Source organism: Rhinoderma darwinii, chromosome 1 (assembly GCF_050947455.1).
Source record: "Rhinoderma darwinii isolate aRhiDar2 chromosome 1, aRhiDar2.hap1, whole genome shotgun sequence".
Taxonomy (NCBI): Eukaryota; Metazoa; Chordata; class Amphibia; order Anura; family Rhinodermatidae; genus Rhinoderma; species Rhinoderma darwinii.
In genome coordinates, this window is record NC_134687.1 from 301,967,265 (window position 1) to 301,984,160 (window position 16,896).

The 16,896-nt window shown below is 42.5% G+C and overlaps 1 protein-coding gene across 6 annotated transcripts in view; it reads right to left on the bottom strand.

The window, feature by feature from the left end:
* LOC142648426 (transducin-like enhancer protein 1) overlaps positions 1–16,896 on the bottom strand; it is a 35,598-nt gene that overhangs the window by 5,813 nt on the left and 12,889 nt on the right. For 3 of the 6 annotated variants that reach the window (XM_075825446.1, XM_075825447.1, XM_075825448.1), the window contains exons 3-17: positions 13,287–13,352; positions 8,737–8,861; positions 8,186–8,249; positions 7,285–7,329; positions 4,752–4,814; positions 4,570–4,677; positions 4,132–4,321; positions 3,504–3,520; positions 2,696–2,800; positions 2,421–2,465; positions 2,179–2,334; positions 1,736–1,874; positions 1,473–1,642; positions 1,249–1,319; positions 71–320 (exon numbers count right to left, since the gene is read on the bottom strand). In XM_075825446.1, the coding sequence (XP_075681561.1) occupies positions 71–320; positions 1,249–1,319; positions 1,473–1,642; positions 1,736–1,874; positions 2,179–2,334; positions 2,421–2,465; positions 2,696–2,800; positions 3,504–3,520; positions 4,132–4,321; positions 4,570–4,677; positions 4,752–4,814; positions 7,285–7,329; positions 8,186–8,249; positions 8,737–8,861; positions 13,287–13,352 (1,614 nt within the window). The remainder of the gene's footprint in view (positions 1–70; positions 321–1,248; positions 1,320–1,472; positions 1,643–1,735; positions 1,875–2,178; positions 2,335–2,420; positions 2,466–2,695; positions 2,801–3,503; positions 3,521–4,131; positions 4,322–4,569; positions 4,678–4,751; positions 4,815–7,284; positions 7,330–8,185; positions 8,250–8,736; positions 8,862–13,286; positions 13,353–16,896) is intronic. The other 3 variants (XM_075825449.1, XM_075825451.1, XM_075825450.1) reach the window with 3 other exon arrangements.

Sequence of the window (16,896 nt, forward strand, 5' to 3'; positions counted from 1 at the left end):
CTGTTTTTAGAATGGTGTTAAATATACAGGACATTTACACCAGAACCAACATGTTTCAGCAAAGCCTTACCAAGCAATCAAGTTGTGCCACAGGAGTCTTCGTGCCTGGTTGCCCAACGTCCCACACTTTCACACAACCTTTGCCTCCCGTGTAGACATGACGTGTGGAGTTGCTTATAGTCACAGCACAGACCACTTCTCCATGGTTTAATGTATGGAGTTGACGAGCGTGACGGGGGATTCCAGAACCTATAAGAGCATCAGGTGGAAAGGGGACAGGCTGCATCTGCCCATCTGCACTGACATGGAAGGAGTAAGCTCTGAAAGATGAAATGTAGGGAAACATTTACAAAGCTGCATGTCCAATTCTAAAAGTGCACATAGCACACCCTGCCATACTTTATTCTTTCTGCAACACCTCCCTAAGTTGCCAACAAAATAACGGGACATGCAAAAAAGGGTAAAATTATATGATGCACCTTTTTAGGGTTCTGGACACACTTGACTTGGAAAAAAAACAAAACACTTTTCACACGTTATTTGTTACCATGAGTAAAAAAACAGCATTAGGCTTCAGTCTGAAATCTTAATTCATTTTCAGGTCAGACGGAACGCATGAACGGAGTCCTAACGCAGATGTGAATGAAGCCTAAGAGGCAAATTGTGGTTTCTTAGAGGCTTTATTGATCTAGAATATCCGGTGCACAGATAAGCTTACGCTTCTGTCATTACACACCAAAACGGTCACATATAGCATAAAGTAATTCTGAAGTGCGAATTCACGGTACAATTTCATCTGTATCAACAACCCTTGTCTAGACCTAGTCATTAGCCTGCCCACACAGTATAGAAGTGTGTATTCGACACACTTAATCCAGTATACCACGTTGCTAAGCGGATACAAGTAAGGCACAATGGTAGGAGAAATGCATGTAGAAGACATAAATATGGAAGCAATGCCATTTGTGTAGTCTTAAAGCCAGTTTAATTATATTGGGGAACTGCATTATGCCATGTACATAGATTTCATAGTGGAATTTTCATGATAAATAATACCCAAAATAAGGTATTCAATGAAAAACTGATTAATCCTAATCAAGCAAACAATTTAACAAACCCAGGGCCATAAAAACAACTTGCATGATGCATCAGTGCTTGCTCCCAACATAATGGTTAATCCAGAGAGATAACTTGTTTATTAACAGAAAAATAGGAAACAAAATCGTAACAAAAAAACAACAAACTCACGGTTTTCCAGATGCAGCTCCTGGAATAGTAGCCCCCAAACTTCGCATGTGTGCATGAGGGTCATAACCAACCTACAAGGGCAATAAAACAATGATGAGTAATATTAAAACTGAGCAAAGTGAGGGGGGAAAAAAAATTAAAATAACTGACGCAATTTAACATATATGTAAAGGTCTAACTCAAATCTAATGCAAAAACAAAAGGCTGACAAAATTGGGACTTACTAAAGAAGATCTTCCATAAGTTCCAGCAGCAGCTGCCCCATTTAATTGTGGAGACATGAGGTGAAGACCAGCATAGGCCCCAGCTCCCTCAGCATTCACTGAAGCATGAGCAATACTAAACGCAGCTGGATATCCACCCTGTGCTCCCAAGGGGGCCCGAAGTCCCAGGGCTGTGAAATTATTTTAGATAAAGATCACATTAGACACAACAAAACTCCAGGAAGACATGGCTATGTTCTTTTCCACCAATTTCCTTTACTCACCTAGAGGGTCAATAGCCGGTTTACTGGAGAGAGGTCGGAACTGAGATGAACTAGCCCCACTAGGACCAGGTGTGCTCATATCACTATGAGAATTTGGAGTGCTAGACTTCAGACCAGGGGTACCAGCCTTTTCCACTTGCTATAAAAAAAGAAACATAAAATTATTTACAGAACACAAAGCGGAGATTCCACAGGGCTAATGGTTGTATTCTAATAATTGCCATAATTAATTACAACCACGTTGAACAGGAAAAGTGGAATCATTGATCATGATAACCAATCAAGTCACTCCAAAGAGCCTCTGAAATACTAGGGGTGAAATCTCATTGGTTGTCATAGGCAACTACACTTTGCGTTTGCCTCATTACGTATGCATGTTCTTGAAGGGAAGCTCTAAACATGTGCTACCCCCCCTTGGACCATTGCGGTCAGAATACTAGTACCGTGGGAAGATCCTTGCTCCGGGAGGGGGATACGCTGCTAGATGAAGTCATAGAGTTTGGACTTGCTGGAGGAGGATCCTTTCTTTGTAGGTTTGTTTTATCCACACCATTTTCTCGTGAGGAGTAGGAGTGGACACTATGAGGTGAAGCGGGATCCTGGGAAGACAAATCACACTTATTGTAGCTTAATACCATTTGCTTTATTTCCATGATGCCAAAGGACTGCCTTAAAAAGCGCTTACCTCATCCACCACAAGATTGTCTTCACTTCGGTCAGCATCGCTGCCCTGCAAAAGAAAGCAGCGACAAAAGTCATAAGTTTCTTTCTGAATCTGTCAGATAGGTGACTAGTAATGCTTCTCTGTGCTGGGAACAAGCTAGTTTCACGAATTCTCAGCTTACGAAGCTTAATTTAGCCTCATTCTCACGCGTATAACACATAGGCGTTACCACGGTCTTCGCTAACATCCCAGTCACCGTGGGTTATCGTACAATACGATAAAGAGTCACAACTCACATAGTCTGTTCCAAAGTCTTTTTCCTCCGTTTTGCGCTTTTTGTTGCTGTTCAGGTAATCTGATAAGGTTCGCACACGGTCCCCATTTGGAAGAGTCACACAGCTCTGTTAAAGGCCAAAGAAAGAAATGGATTTCGAACATGGATTTTTTTATATATGTATCAAAAAAATTAAATAAAAAAAATTTAAATTTTTTTTTCCTCTGGTTTTAAAGGAGTCCAGTGTTTTTTGGAGTCTGAGGGGTGGAGCTTGTAGACTTGTTCAGGGAGTGCTGTGCCAACCACTGTTGCACTGTTGAGTGAATTTAGAAGCTTTCTCTACATAAAAATTGGGCTGAACGGAAGCCAAACCCCTAATGAATATTCATGACATACAGATGAAATTCACGAAGGCCTGCAACGCCAGTAACGTAAAAGACAAGAACCGAAACATAGTGCAATGTATTCTTCTTATATGATAATAAAAGGATTGGTCCAAACATAGATAAATAGCATTTTGGTGACAGATGCTCTTTAACATGCCCAGTAGACTGGCAGAAAGACGACCAGCACAAGCAAAGGAACTGGAACACGTTCACCAAGAGCCATATCTGAAGCGAATAAAAGGCTTCTCATCTGTGCATTCGGTTATTCAGAATGGTCTTTTTTTTTTTTTCCCACCAAAACCCGCTCTCACACCGCTACAGCTTCATCAAAAGCCCAAGACGCAGGGACCGTGTTCTCAGGGTAAGAATTCAGATGTAAGGAAGACAATATTCCCCACATCCCCTCACACACAAAAAGCCCACACAGTATAATGTTATACTTACAGGCCCTGGGTCTCGGTCTGTCTCCATGGAAACGCACGAGAAGAGAAAAGGGAAAGATCTGGTTAATTTGAGTCAAGATTATTAATTTATCATCTATCTTTCCCACTGAGAAATCTCACTCTTCCTCACAGATCTAGTTTCCCATTTCTCCTGCAGACAACCACCCGCACTGCAGATTTATTTCCCCCTTTTGTAACCTGTTCCCAAAATCCCACAGCTAAAATGGAAAACCAAAAATCCCAATTCCCCTTTCATTTTGTTTTCCTTGCCGAGCCATTTTACAATGCACGTTAATAAGAATTCACTATCTGACTATCCATCGAGAAGAATGGTGCGGTTTCAAGGGAAAAATTATTTTAACCCCAAACAAACCCTTTAATATAGGTTTGGGGTATCTTGAATGAATGCATTGAACAACCAACCCCATCATCAGCTATATAGAGAGATTAGCCTAAACTAGACATTCATTGCGGCTCATACAATGAAGTAAAGACAAGTCATAAAAGAGCATAAACAACAGCCATCAATCAGGTTTGCTGTTCACTAAAATCTCCAAGGTACAATACCGAATGGCATCGCTAGTACAAATATCCATAGGATGGGTATTAAACAAGCAATCTAGACTTACCTCTGTGCTCCGAGTCGACCAGTCCCTCTTTTGCTGCCAGCTGAGATTGTAGGCCAAGGACACCAGAAAGGGCCAACAGACTGGAGGCACTGGTGGCAACAGCCAGGTTGGGTGGCTGCAAACTAGATGGGTGAGGTGTTAGTGGAATGGGAGGTGCATGGTGTGAGAGGTGCTGAGCTTGTAGCTGGTGCTGTTATTCACAATCAGTGGTTCGCACGTGGAGAGGGGAAATTGCAATAGAATAGTAAAAAAATAAATAATTTTTTTTAGTCTTGGAATAGAAAGTAAACATTAAAACAATGAATAGAATTAACATTTGAAAGTTAATCAGAAAACCCTCCCAGCTAAAGATCTTAAATTATCAGCCATTTCCAAAGTAACTGCACTTGAGCAGCATGCATTGGGCCAGTCAAGAACCACAAACATAGAAAAACATACCCCAATGGCTGCATTTAGCTCCGCCATTGTCACTTGCTTAGCTCGTTCAACTGCCTGGACCACCTGCTGTTGATGCTGGTTCATTTGGGGGAAAAACAAGTAATTATGCTAAAAAAAAAAAATTATTATATAACAAAAAATAAAAAAATAAAAAATATATTCTTGTCAAAGCAGGAACTCACCTCTTGAGACAGAAATGGCACCAACTGTGCACAGATAACATTCAGACGTTTGGCAATTTCAGTCTAGAAAAGAAGACAATTATGATCTATAATATTCCATTATCATAACCTAGGTCAAACTATAATGGCGATGGCAGTGCAAAAAATGCAAATAAAGCATAGCGTAAAAAAAACAAAAACGTACAGTAACTACGTGTGCCTCCCATTAATAGTATTTAACCCCATCATGTTCCTCAGTCATAATGGACAACATTGGGTTAATGTGTGAGGTACATGATGGGGTTATTTACTATTAATGTGAGGCACGTGGAGGTTCACATTAATAAGTGAAAGAAAGCAGATTTGTTTTTATAACCGCGTAAACATCATAAATGATGCTATAAATTTGTTATTACGGTCACGACGATACCGAATGTGTATATTTTATGTATGGAGACTTATTCTAATATTTGATGTAAAAAATGTGTGTAGTGTTTTTATTTAACATTACTTTTTTTTTTGCTTTAATGTACGGGCTTATATTTATATGCCAGTACAATAACCAGTGTACGGATAGTACACAGGCAGTTGTTCGGACATACCCAAGTATGCCCTAACAGGAAATATGGTCAGACAGCCCTAGGGTCCTTCAATGGACCCTGAGCTGTCTGCCCATATATGGTATGTCCTTTGATCGGGTCACAGGGATTCCTGTGATGCGATCTAAAGGGCATCCTCATAATTTACCCCTTGAACGCTGCGGTCAGCTTTGATCACAGCATTAAAGGGAATAGCGGCGGCGATGAGGTTTCTCTGATCTCCGCCGTTAGAGCGGGGCTGCGGGTGTATAATACAGTCGTTGCCCCGCTCCTGACAATAAGTGCGCATGCGCGGTCAGCATGAAGTGATGCGGTCGGCGCTGAACTAAAGACAGAACATGAGGGTGTTTTGCAGTGTGCCCGCCATGTTCGGTATTCAGTGCCGGTCATCATTAGTGCCGCACAGCTTAGTATCGAAAAACATGAAATAACAGTATTGAACCGTTTGAGGGTGCAGGGTATCGAAACAGTATTGAAGTTTCGGAGCATCGTGCAGCTCTACTTTAGATACCCTGTAATAAATAGCTGCTAATATGCATACACCGCAGCCATCCATGCCAAGTCCTGAAAGCATACATCCCATAGGATATACCTATGTGTATACATTTTTCACAGGAGTATTAAACGGTCATTGAAGCAAATGTCAACAGAAATACCATTGGCTACTCAGACCATGAAAATGACTAGCGACTTCCCTTACATCAGTAGTAAGTGCAGGGCACTTGAGTGATGGGTTAGAAGTATGAGGGAAGGGGAAATATTAATATGGAAATACTTGCACAAGTCAGCCAAGACATTTAGCAAGGTTATAAGATCCTTCTCCCACAATAAGAGAAGTGATCTAGGGATACATCAAATTTACATCTCCATTACAAAAGTATTTAAAAAGGGCATAAACCTAAAAATCTTTACATGTCAGTTAGTAAGAAGTAGTTAAATAGTGGCTTTTAGAAGAAATCAGTCTATCTATACACAAATAAATAAAGCTGGTGTCCATTCGAAGAATAATCACGTCCACATTAAAGTACTAATCACAAAGAGTCGTCTATCAGAGCAGAATTCGGATGCAAAAAAAAAAAAGGAGGGTGTGTGTGGGGGGTGGGGGGGAGAGAATACCTAGCTGAGTGAGGGATGTATTATGTGAAGGACACGAGAGGACACCACAAGACACAAACGTCTTTCCCCGTTGTCTTAATGGCACCGCTGCCAAGACTGAGTGAGTACGGCAGGGAAGGAGCTGCCTCGAGGGGCTGTGATGGATTTTACTTGCTAGCAGAGAGAGGAGGGCCTCGCTCATTAATGTGCAATTTACTGCTACTTTAACTCACACAGCATGAGGAATGAGTAAGCTGCTACCACGGCGAGGAAAGGAGGGAGAGCATAATGAAGGAAGGAGTGGGTGGAAGAAACAATACACAAACAAACAGGTGTGGTTCCCAGCAAGGGAAATGACAAGCACCCAAAATAAAAAAAAAATGGACGAGGCTACATGCACGTTACAGAATTTGATGCGGAAAACCTGCATCATAACCACAGGAAACCGCAGCTACTTCGCAGGAAAAATCCACACTAAATGTGGCTTTATGCTAATTTTTTACATTTTGATGAGGAAACAGGTGCGGATTGTCGTACTTTTTATAGACTTGTCAGACAATTCTAAAGCCGAAATACAAAATAAACGGACATGCTGCAGACTTTAAAATCCACGTGTGGAAAAATTCTACAACATGTAGAGGAGATTACTTGAAATCTCACTTACTTTGCTGGTACTGTATTACACTGCAGGTTTGCCACAGGAAAATCTGCATGTAATATGCATCGTGTGCAGCTGGCCTAAAGCGGAGGAACCCCGGAAATAAAATATAAAAAAAAAAAAAAGAAAAGAAGAAGAAGGACAGACAAAATTTGGGCAGCAGTGAAATAATAAAGTCATGCAAGGCTTGCTTGGCATTTACCTGTTTGTGCATTTCAATATTCAGCCCGTAAGACATTTCATAATACTGCAGGAAATAAGAAAGGTAAATATTAATATCAAAGTACCAGGTTACAGCCATCCATTATTAGCGGAAAATTCTTTCCTATAGTCCAGCAATTGTGCTTCAGAAACACATGCAAGATTTCAAAAATCTTCGCCAAGGTATAAAATCCATTAAAGCAGAGATAGCCGTCAGCAGCACAGAAACAGTGTGCCCCGATTTCTAAGAGACAGGACACTTCTGGTTTCATAGCAGTGAGGGCTGCAGGGAAGTACGCCATTTGGCAACCCCCCTGGCCTTCCAGATTGGCCGCCAGTGGGCTTGGAAAGGAGTAACAATTATGGGTAGCAGGTCCTAACACTTTAGTGGCAACAATTGTACCTACTAGACCATCCTACTAAGACGATGGGGTCCAACAGGCTCCCTTTTAACTCAAAGGGAACCTTTACTCTAGAACACCGGAAATTCTATGTCTTTATTTATGCTTGCTACCTTGAGGGGGGATGCAGCCACCTACATGACAGATGTGTTGAGGGAACATTGAACAGTCAAACCGCAAGTGTGATAGGAAACCTTCTGGGTTTTACCTGCTCCTCTTTTCAACCATAGTCGGGAGCTTAGTCATTTCTAGAAAATTGCGGCATGCGGTTTTTGAGGGGCTGGTAAAGCTATTATACAGTTTCCCTACAAAGTCAAGATAACAAGCATGACATATATAGAAAACAAAATCACAGCGGTTGTGTTTAGCCAAGTCCCATGTAGTTTATGGTTTCTGTTGTTGTACATCCGATTTACGGGTGTAAGAACTGATAAAATAGGACTGTGTTTCCAACATAAAGAGCCCATACGAGGCCTCTGTCACACTTGCACCCTTACTCACCATGACGTAGTGCCTCTGGATCTCGGTTTTCTCTGTTGCCAACTTCTCACACTCCATCTTTAAACTTCAGACAATAAGAGAAGAACAGACCCATCAGTTCACAGGATTTACAATTTGGTTATCCTAAAGCCAGCTGTAGACGGCAGGAGCACGGCTGCATTTTTATTGCGTCTTATACCGTCGGACCACCTGAGATTCCACTGAACTAAACTGTGAGCGCCATGATGTTCTTTGGCGATCTAAGCTCGGTAGAACCCTGGGGAGCGCAGGAGTTTACGACATTATACGGACGTTAAACATGCCGCCGTGTTGAAACCAGCTTAATCTTGATAGCAAGCAATATGTTCAGCTTTACAGCATTCTGCGGTGACAATCGAGTCATTTTAGAATTAATTTGCTCATTTACATGAGGTTTTCGAAATCTAGAATTCTGCCGGTTTTCAGTCACCAGAAAGTAGTGCATTGTGGGAAATTAGTTATACAGCATCTACGGCAGCAATGTGCTTTAGGAATACTGTGCAATAGGTAGAAACCTCTACGCTGTACCTTACCTGTGGTACTGACTTTGTAGAAACTGAAACTCCTCCTTAATACGATCTAACGTCTCGGGGTAGGTCAGCTTGAGGCTTTGAGGCCCTGAACCCGCTGCAGCTGCCACTGATGCTTGCAAGTGTGCCTGCAGAAAAAAATATATATATTTAGAACATAATCTGTACACAAACACGCACGATGTCAGGTGCCAAAAAACCAGGGAAGACAAATTACTGCACTCTTTAGGCGTCAGTTTTACCACTTCAGGCGCCGGTTGTGGACAAGTGGACAGACAATAAGAAATTCTATACACAGCCGCAGGAAACACAAAAAGTTTGTTGCCAGTAGCATTGGCTACCAAGCTACATGCCCAGCTCAGCTTCTGACAGTGTATCAGGGCTCTCTAATAAGGTTTCCATTTACCGACTGCAAGCATAGATCTTAAAAATAGTGAGAAACTGAGACAAAGATATACTAGAAAGTTGCATAGAGCTCTGTTCACATATCGCTTTTGCAAGGGGTTTGGCATATGCGCCAAGAAAGCTCCATCCATAGCCACACTTACCCAATAGATGCCAAAAGAATGTCCTGTAGGCATCCACTGGGCTGGTGTGTTAGCATACCTTTTTTCCCATTAAATTACTCACAATGGATACCTCCGACAGAAGGCAAAAACGATATGTGAACAGAGCCTAACAAATCAAGGGACATTTGCTATTGAAGCGGTCGTACGTAACTGGAGTGGTCGCACAACAAAAGCCTGTGTGTAACAGACAGCCATTTTCACTAATGAACAGATGACATCCAGGAGGATCACAACGTGAAGCAAAATAAAACCCTACATAGTACAAAATCGTGTTTATAGAATTCTAAAATGCCACCTTGTGTCACACTGGATTCAGCGGTGTGGCCCTGGGTGCACTCATGTTCCGGGAGGTCACTTCTGCCACCACGCAGTAGCAATTGTGCAAGACTACAACTAACTGCCTTTAGCCATGCCCGAAATCATTTACACTACAAAAAGATGACCGTGATGTATGCAGAAGTCTAGTGTAAGGGCAGCACCTGATCAAAAGGCTGACAGTGGCAATAGAGACTATTAAGGCCCTGTTCACATGGAGGTTTTTTTTTCCCCCACAAGCCCTATCTTCTGACATTTACGTCTCTGACCTCCTATTGACATCAATGGGAGGCAGAGAAAGCGTTTCTCGCTGTGTTTTTGCCAGCGGCGCTCAATGGCCGCAGGTCGAAGAACGCGTCGAAGAACGCCACGAGGAACGCGGCAAATGGCGTGCAGGCATATAAAAAAAATCTGCCTCAAAATTCCAGACGGAATTGAGGCAGAATTTTCTGCCTTCAAAAAAACTGTGTGAGAACAGGGTCTAACTATCCCAAGTGGATTTTCAAGCAATACGGAAATGTACACATTTTCTCTAAACCACATTAACTGGACACTGCCTTAGCATGGCAATGGTTTTCAGCTTGAGCACATTCATCGAGCTTTGAAGATACTCTGAACCTCTCAAAATAGTGCAGGGCACATCACGAATACCACAAACTAGATAGTAATAGTGGGCAGAATCACAGCAGTATTTTTTCATGTGGTTTCCATGCAATATTATAACACTTATATCTTTAAAACTTCTTTCTACCCAACCGTACAAAAAAAAAGGCAGTAGTAAATGAGTGCATTATGCTTTTCTGTGGCCATCTACCTGCAGTTAATACTGCAACAACTGGACAGCTTTTCAATCATGGGGCGAATGTAATTTTTGGCACAATACTTCAAACACAGTTCAGTAAAAAAAAAAGTTACTGCGGGAGATTTATTAAGAAAGACACCAGTCCTAATAACAGGAATTTAGGACAGGGCAATGACATAGAAGAATGACAGCTGTGCATAAAGAAAAGTAACAGGAGCCAAATCGTTTTCCAAGTATTTAGTGGACTAGAAGTCTCACAACAACAATAAACAAGCCAAATCATGCCAAAAAAAGATCCACGGCCACACACGGAGACAAGCGCAACATACAAAGGGAGTTTGTAGCTCTGACATGGATAAATGAACATAGATTTACTGTAACACTTGCCCTGCACCCATGTAACGCTTTTATGGGGTGTTCTGTGCAGAAAAGCCTCCACTGAAAAAAGTCCTGTGAAAAGTTCAGGAAGGGACTTGGGCTTAGGTAACAGCAGTGTTCTCTGTTGGTGGCCACGGCTGTCCAAGTGCTCAGAATGTAATACTAGAAAAAGGTCAGAGCTTCGCAGTACATCCCTCCATCCTTACTAGTGCTTCAGATTCTTATTGCAGTGTCCGCTCAAAGCTTTGTTCAATCAACCGGCTGCATATGACGTATAGAAGCTGCCTTTCAGAGCCAATCACAGGCCTGCTTTCTTCTACCTCCTTCATCTCTAGCCAAATAAAGGCAAATGTACAGTAGTACTACCAATCTTAGCCCTATTACTGCCCAAATGCACAACTAGAAAAACATCTCCAGGAGATCTTAAAACCAAGCCTTATTGTTCAAAAAGTATGGCGTATTTCTCAATTTGTAGTGTCTTACGGGTGAAATTCATTTCAACACATGGACATCTCTACAGCAGCAGGAGGCTTAATGTTGTCTAAGAGACCATCAACCATCTCCTGTGTCATCACTCAGCCACTGGCTGCCAGCCAAGCTTTGTTAGGCAATGCTTCACTAGGGACAGTGAACTATGACCAATCACCCACAACCACTGGCGCACCAGCATTTGATATTAGCCGCCCGCCTCTGGGAACCGTTACACTAGCCGCGATCAAGCTAGCAGTCAGTAAGATAATGTAGTTGATCGGTCAAAGGGACAGCAGTTGCAGCGAGAGGAGGGGGGGGGGGGGTCATGGTTCACAGAAGCTTGAGAGAAAGGAGAAATCCCATGATAAAGGTTGCTGCTCCCTTCTTAGTGGAGACCACTAAACTATCATTTATACACTAAAACAATTCATGTGGGGAAATAGCATGTATTCATAGCCACGTCTTAAAAGGGGTATTCCAGCCTCGACATTTAGATAGATGAAGAATATTTAAGGTCCCTTTAAGTGAAAGGAATCCCACTTTCATCCCAAATGTATATTTGTTTATATTATTAAGTTACTTAGGAGTGGTGAAGGCCCCTTTCCTATGACCTTCAATCAGGCTTGATCATTTAGAAAAAGATTGAAAAATATCTAGGAACAATATAAAAACCCAACATGAACTTCTTGTTCCACACAAGGAGAATAAGACACATATGGAAGGTAGATTTATTCTACAGTAAAGCGTGCCATACACAGACATTTCCCCGAGCGTTCCAGGCAACTTCAACAAGACCTCCCCACCTTCGGCGCACACACACACACACGCACACACACACGTATTACAGCTCTGTACAACCTCCAAGCTATAAGGAGCCTTAAAGAGGCTCTGTCACCAGATTTTGCAACCCCTATCTGCTATTGCAGCAGATCGGCGCTGCAATGTAGATTACAGTAACGTTTTTATTTTTAAAAAACGAGCATTTTTGGCCAAGTTATGACCATTTTTGTAGTTATGCAAATGAGGCTTGCAAAAGTCCAAGTGGGTGTGTTTAAAAGTAAAAGTCCAAGTGGGCGTGTATTATGTGCGTACATCGGGGCGTTTTTAATACTTTCACTAGCTGGGCGTTCTGATGAGAAGTATCATCCACTTCTCTTCAGAACGCCCAGCTTCTGCCAGATCACGCTGTGACGTCACTCACAGGTCCTGCATCCTGTCAGACGAGCGAGGACACCGGCACCAGAGGCTTCAGTTGATTCTGCAGCAGCATCAGCATTTGCAGGTAAGTCGATGTAGCTACTTACCTGCAAACGCTGATGCTGCTGCAGAATCAACTGTAGCCTCTGGTGCCGATGTGTCCTCGCTCATCTGACAGGATGCAGGACCTGTGAGTGACGTCACAGCGTGATCTCTCGAGAACACGGCTGTGTCTGCACTGCCAGAAGCTGGGCGTTCTGAAGAGAAGTGGATGATACTTCTCGTCAGAACGCCCAGCTAGTAAAAGTAGTAAAAACGCCCCGATGTACGCACATAATACACGCCCACTTGGACTTTTACTTTTAAACACACCCACTTGGACTTTTGCAAGCCTCATTTGCATAAATACAAAAATGGTCATAACTTGGCCAAAAATGCTCGTTTTTTAAAAATAAAAACGTTACTGTAATCTACATTGCAGCGCCTATCTGCTGCAATAGCAGATAGGGGCTGCAAAATCTGGTGACAGAGCCTCTTTATTACAGCACCCATAATAATCTAAAAGGCTTCACGATCCCAGAAAAAAAACAAAAAAAACTTTTTGCATGCTCTATAGCATCGCTTCCAGGGGAGGACACCTCTGTAAGGTCGTGTTCAGATACGGCAGATTTCATGCGGATCTTTAGTGCGGATTCCACTCAGAAAATCCGCAACAAAGTGCAGTACGATAATTATGAATGGGGTTCTGATCACATACTAACAGTATATTTATGTCTCAGCATTTACCAGCCATAAATGTAGAATATATAGCATATATATACCTGACACGTGAACTGGAACTGAAGGGATCGGTTACTGACCATACTACGAGACAAAGCCATCACTGTCTGGGGTCAGAAATATCATATTATAAACCAGGAAACATTACTGCAACCATAAGACAAAGGCATAAAAGGGAACTTTCTATTAAAGCAGGTTGTAAAGCTAAAACAAACAAAAAAAAAAAAAAAGCAAAAAAAACTAAAAGGGGACTGAAAAACATTCAGAGATGTAAAAGGTCTTAATTAAACAGGTTAAGGCCTTGTTCACATCTGCGTCGGAGGCTCTGTTGGGCGCCTCCGTTGCAGATCTGGCAGGGTTTACCTGAGACAACAGCGCAGCATGCTGCACTATTGTGTCCGGTAAAATCACGGACACCCCGACGGAACCTACGGAGCAGAACAACGGAGGTGTGAACAGAGCCCAACACATATTAAGCACAAAGACTTTGTTTCAAGATTGAGGATGATGCCAAAACAGGCACAGTATGTAAAATCACCATAATGCACAAAGCTAGGTAGTATCCTATAACAGTGTCCAAGTGACAATAAAACAACACTGCAAAAACAGTCAGTTCTTTAGACAGAAATGGAACAGATAGCACTTAGATGTTTGGCACTTTCAGTCTAGAAGAGAACACAATTCTGGCACAATTTTTATTTTTTTATTCTAGGTTAGTCAGAGAGAGAAAAAAAAAAAAACAACTCAGTATGTACGGTAATTAGAGGCAATATAGAATAGCCCTATACACGTCTATGGGTGCCATATTATGGTTCTGTACAACTTGGAACGTGTATGGAGCCACAATTGCGGATAGTATAGGACACATTCCAGCCTATGGGCCAATGCACACGACCACGTTCTTCACAGTCCGTACATTGTCTGGGAGCCCAGATCGCAAAAAAATAGGACAAGTCATTTTACAAGCCGCATGTGCGGTCCTGGCTCTTTAAAGAGGCTCTGTCACCACATTATAAGTGCCCTATCTCCTACATAAGGAGATTGGCGCTGTAATGTAGGTGACAGCAGTGATTTTTAGACAGCAGTGCTCTAAAAAAAAACTATTTTTACCAATTTATTAGCGATTTTAGATTTATGCTAATGAGTTGCTTAATGCCCAAGTGGGTGTATCTTTACTTTAGACCAAGTGGGCGTTGTACAGAGGAGTGTATGACGCTGACCAATCAGCGTCATACACTCCTCTCCATTCATTTACTCAGCGCATAGGGATCCTGCTAGATCCCTATGTGCTGTCTTATACTTACACATTAACAATACTGAAGTGTTTAGACAGTGAACACTGTCTCTGCACTTCGTTACTGTTTCTGTGGTAGTTACAGCAGAGGACGCGTGATCTCGTAACCTGTCATTTACAGCGAGATCTCGCGAGATCACGCTTCCTCTGCTGTAACTACCACAGAGTAACGAAGTGCAGAGATTGTGAATAGAGATCCCGTGGAATGTCTATTCACTGCCTAAACACTTCAGTATTGTTAATGTGTTAGTATAAGACAGCACATAAGGATCTAGCAGGATCCTTATGCGCTGACTAAATGAATGGAGAGGAGTGCATGACGCTGATTGGTCACTGATTGGTCAGCGTCATACACTCCTCTCTACAACGCCCACTTGGTCTAAAGTAAAGATACGCCCACTTGGGCATTAAGCAACTCATCATCGTTTTTTTCAAATAAAAAGCATTACTGTCACCTACATTACAGCGCCGATCTCCTTATGTAGGAGATAGGGCACTTATAATGTGGTGACAGAGTCTCTTTAAAGTCAAAGCACGTCTTGTGTGTGCACACAGTCCGTGATTGCAGACGGTCCGCGGATAACATTCCTCGGGCCATCCGTGCCGTAATCACGGACCATGCACACGGCTAGTCGTGTGAATGAGGCCTAAGCTCATCTGAGAAATATTTTGTTAATGTTGGCACCTGATTAATTACATAGAATTTCTGTAAGGCCTTATTTACACGAACGCTGCGCATCTCGGACGTGAAAAACTGCAGTTTTTCACGTCCAAGGTGCATCCGTGCTTGGCGCTGCGGGACGCGATGTCACGCATCCCCCATAGTTGAGTCTATGGAGGGATGCGTGATGCACGAAAAGAACGGACATGTCCTATTTTCGCACGGACCGTGGAAACAACGGCTGTGTGAACGGCCACATTGAATTACACAGGTCCGTGGGACGGCCGCTGTTTCAACGGCCGTCCTACGGACGTTTAACACGTTCGTGTAAATAAGGCCCAAGTCTGGATTCACACATTGCGTATTTGTTGCAGATTTGTGAGCCAAAGCCAGAAGTGGTTCCTGGAGAAAGGAGAAGTAGTTCTTTCTTTATGTTTTCGATTTCTTTTGAAATCACTTCTGGCTTTAGCTAAAAAATCTGCATCAAAGTGGACAGCAAATACGTGTGAATTCAGCCTTAAGATGCATGGTCTAAACGGATTCGTTAGCAAAAAAACAGAACTATTTCTATTTGCACCAGTTTTTTAAATATGTGTTCTCAGATACACTGAATGACAGATGAGCTCTGTCAGCATTCGATTGGCCAAGAGGGTTTAGAAGAGCTAATTTGCATATAGGCTGGGAGGTCAAACTGCCCTCAATAAGTCCCAAAGATGCCCCGAGAACAAGGACTCTGTCTGGTCGGTGATTTCCCGGTTACTCTATAAATGGAAAAGCCACATTCCTTCCCATTAGGCAGGAATAAAAAATAATAATTGCCAGCGAGATGCTTTGATATTCTCATGCGACTCCCATGGACTGAGGCGAACGCACAAATTCTGAAGTCAAATGACAAAATGTGTGTGTGTGGCCCTAGCCTAAATATTTACATTCCCTTTGAAAGATCTTGCAAAGTAATTTTCATAAAACCCATCAAAACATGGCCTTAGTTGCACAGAGCATGAATGTAAGGGACAGTTCACACAGAGTTTTTTGACACGTTCTTTTGACGCGGAAACAGCGTTGGAAAACGTGCCAAAAAAACGGCCGAAAATGCCTCCAATTGATTTCAATGGGAGGCGGAGACTGTTTCCCGCCAGCGGAAAAACCGGCTCGCGGGAAAAAGTAGTGACATGCCCCATCTTCGGGCGTTTATGCTTCTGACCTCCCATTGACATCAATGGGAGGCAGAAGCAGCGTATTTCGTGGCGTTTTTGGCACGGAATTTTGAAGCAGATTTTCCTCCTGCAAAAAACTCTGTGTGAGCCCAGCCTAAGGCTATACTCACACACAACGAATTTGCTGCGGAAATTCTCTGCAGCAGATACACAGAAGGCCGCAAGGAAATCCACACTAAATTGTGCAGAGGTTTTCCTTGTGGAAACCAGCCGAACTTCCGCAACCATAGGATTTGCGTGCGGATTTCTTCTTCGTCCCCCGTTAAATATAAAAATCCACAACAAATCCGTGCATTTTCTTGAGAAAAATCCTGCCACAGGTTAATTTCTGGGTGGAAACTTTCCGCAGCAAGTGGATGAGATTTGTTCAAATGTCATCCAGTTTGCCGCTACGGTTTTCTACTGCAGATTTTTCGATAGCAAATCCGCTACATGTGAACGTAGTCTAAAAATCTAGAGCTGGCCTGAACAACTTATAT